General features: G+C 45.2%; 1 protein-coding gene across 1 annotated transcript in view; it reads right to left on the reverse strand.

Moving 5' to 3' along the window:
• Nucleotides 1-364: 364 nt before the first annotated feature.
• Nucleotides 365-2,851, reverse strand: part of LOC146337766 (uncharacterized) — a 4,922-nt gene continuing 2,435 nt past the window's right edge. The window contains exon 4 of the mRNA XM_084816310.1: nucleotides 365-733. Coding sequence (XP_084672436.1) covers nucleotides 534-733 — 200 coding nt within the window. The 3' untranslated portion in view covers nucleotides 365-533. The remainder of the gene's footprint in view (nucleotides 734-2,851) is intronic.

Consider the following 2,851-nt stretch of genomic DNA (forward strand, 5'->3'; position numbering starts at 1 on the left):
TGCCTTTCGTGGGTTGGGGGGGCGGGGGCTTTGTTCCGCCACAGATTTCGGAGGGGCAAATGCACTGGCATTTGGTCTCACCGAGATCCATGGCGGAATTCTCTGCCATGCCTAACTCCAGGGAATCGTAGCGATCTTGAACATCGCTCATTTACCCGTCTCTAGATCAATTACTTTTATTTATATGGATCATGATTTTATACCAGTTTTCCTCTAAGGAGCTTGGGATTCTGTAAAATGTCATCAGAGTCTGAATTTTTGCAAATTTGGGGTTCTTCTTTAGTACCGAGCCAATTAGAATGGTGGAGAAAATTGCTTTCCCATCCCGCCTCCTCTGCATGCCAAAATCAACAAATGCCAATGATTGAATTTCAGGTATTTTCCCATTTGGTTTTAATTTCTTTCCATTCACCAACACATTGAGGAAGGCAAATATCATTGAAAAGTGAAATGATCCGCTCCATAGAAGATTATATGCATGCAAATAATGAAGAGGCTTTTCCTTCCCATGCTAGGTTGCCAGAAGTGATTCATTACAGGAGCATCTTCATCAGCAGGAGCCCAGAGAGAGCCAGGAGGAGAGAGGCAGCTTGAGGAGGGGCCTTGCTACATTCAACCCTTTTAAATGTGGAGCCGTCTGGTCCAGCACCGGCCCTTCCTACTTTCTTTTTCAGTTCTTCACATGCAGCCTTGGTACCGCAAGACTTTGCAATCGCAGACACGGTTGTCGACCCTGCATTTAAAACAAAACCCCGAAGATTTGTGAGTCCTTAGGACCCCAGACACATTAAGCCATCCAATTTATATCCTGCCTTTCTATTGGCATGCTCAAAGTTCACAAAATCAAAATGGCATGAGCATGGCAAGTCTGCCCATTGAGACCATATATTTGGATGTGCCCCCACACACACACGCAGTGAATGAATCTATCCATTTCAGATTCTCATTTTTTCCTATCTTAAATTCATTTGATCCTATTTCCATTTGCAAACTTTTATTTTAAGAAATCCACACAAACATTTCTTTGCATTTTGGTGTGCATTTCTCCAAATACACCCATACACACACACACACACACACACACACTACACACAAGAGTAATAAATATAAAATCTTAATGATCTGATGCAAAAATGGAAAGTTAGTTTTGGTTCTCTTGCTGTGTGTCTTTTTTTGCTTTTTTGTTTTTCTTGGAGGAGGAAAGAAGAGGAGAGGAAAGAAAAGACAATGGAGGAAGAGACACAGAGATGTAATGGCCCACCATCCACTCTCCCTCCTTACTCTGTGCTCCTTGCCTACTCTCTCACCTATCCTCTCCTGAAAAATCCCAGGCCATCAGTGGCCATGCTCCCCAGTCAGAAACCACTTCAAGCCAGCCCAACAATTCCACCCCCCCCCTTTTTCCCCAACAGGTTCAATGTTCCATGGTTATTGAGATTGCTAAGCCCTCATTGGGCTGATTTCCCCCCCCCCCAAAGAGGGAGGTTTGTAAAGTCCTTTCCCCCGATTTATGCAAACCCCAAGGTTTCCCAAAGCCTGCTTGACAACTCCCTCTTGTGCATGGATTTGCCTAAATAATGATTGGCTCTCATCCCTGAATTTCATTGCACCCCCGGATTAAAGGAACTAAGGTGACAGGTGTGAGGGAAATGATCTATTTCTGGAAATAGACCTGGAAATGATCCAGATTTCTATAGTTTGTTCAACTTAACCTGACCACTTCCATTTTTTCTAAACCCCCTCCCACCATTCTCTACCTTGAGGAGCCAGGTGGTATATGTTCAGTTTCAATCTTTCCCCCTCATGGGTAAACAAAAACTTGTTTGCCAATCCTGATCAGATATACATTTTCCCTCCCCATCCCCAGAATCTGCTTATTTACAGGCTATTGTAAAATCTAGCTGTTGCAAATAGGAATCCCCATCACTGGGAAATCTAGCCCTTTCGGGGCTGACTGGATTTCCCCAGAGTCCAAGCTGAGCCATGGGCTTTCCCCCCAAATCTGGGAACTCTCTCAATTTTTTATTGCCATTTGTGCAAATTGCTGCCACAATTTGTTTAATTTCTGTGAATTGCCACCATAACATGCTTAATTTTGTGCAAATTGCAACCTGACAATCTGTGAGCTGGCCTGACTCAATTGTGAGCAATCTGGGGAGATGCGGGGGGGGGGGGGCGAGCTACTGAAAGCTCAGCGAACATCACACACACCCTGATAGATTCCTCCAACATCTCTAGTTGCAAAATATATCTTGCAAGGATAGTTAAACACGAATCAAATGTTTGGCTCCTCCCATCTCACATACACATGCATTGACATGTGGTAACATGTATTATAAACAGAAGTATGATATGCAAAGTGAAACTATTCAAGTGTCTACAGTATGGTAGCACCTTTTGGGGTTTATTTGTCTGCTGGTTTCAAGCTCCATCATAGATTCACATTTCTGCATTTGGAGTAGGGATGGACAGAACACTTACATTCCCTTCCGTTGTCTTTCCGCTGGGGGGGGGAGGTGCTCCATCCCTCCCCCCAGAATCCTCGATGGGGGGGAGGCACTCCGTCCCTCACCCCCAGAATCCTGCCCACCCGGCTCCGCTCCATGGCCAAGCCGCGGAACCGCTGGCCAGCTCCGGCGACCCACAACCGGACATCCAGCCGCTGGGCAGCCTGCAGGGACGCAAATTTGCGTCCCTGTATTTAGCCGTGATAGGCTACATAAGTATTTACGTAGCCTATCACATCTGGGTAGGTAAAAAAAAAAAACGCGTACACAAATGGCGGTAGCTACACCACCGGCTACGTTCCTTATTTTTTGCCATCTTAGTCTATGTCAATATTTACGTAGAC

The sequence above is a fragment of the Heloderma suspectum genome, chromosome 10 (assembly GCF_057233095.1).
Source record: "Heloderma suspectum isolate Gila_16-S chromosome 10, 16-S_ref, whole genome shotgun sequence".
NCBI classification, from domain to species: domain Eukaryota; kingdom Metazoa; phylum Chordata; class Lepidosauria; order Squamata; family Helodermatidae; genus Heloderma; species Heloderma suspectum.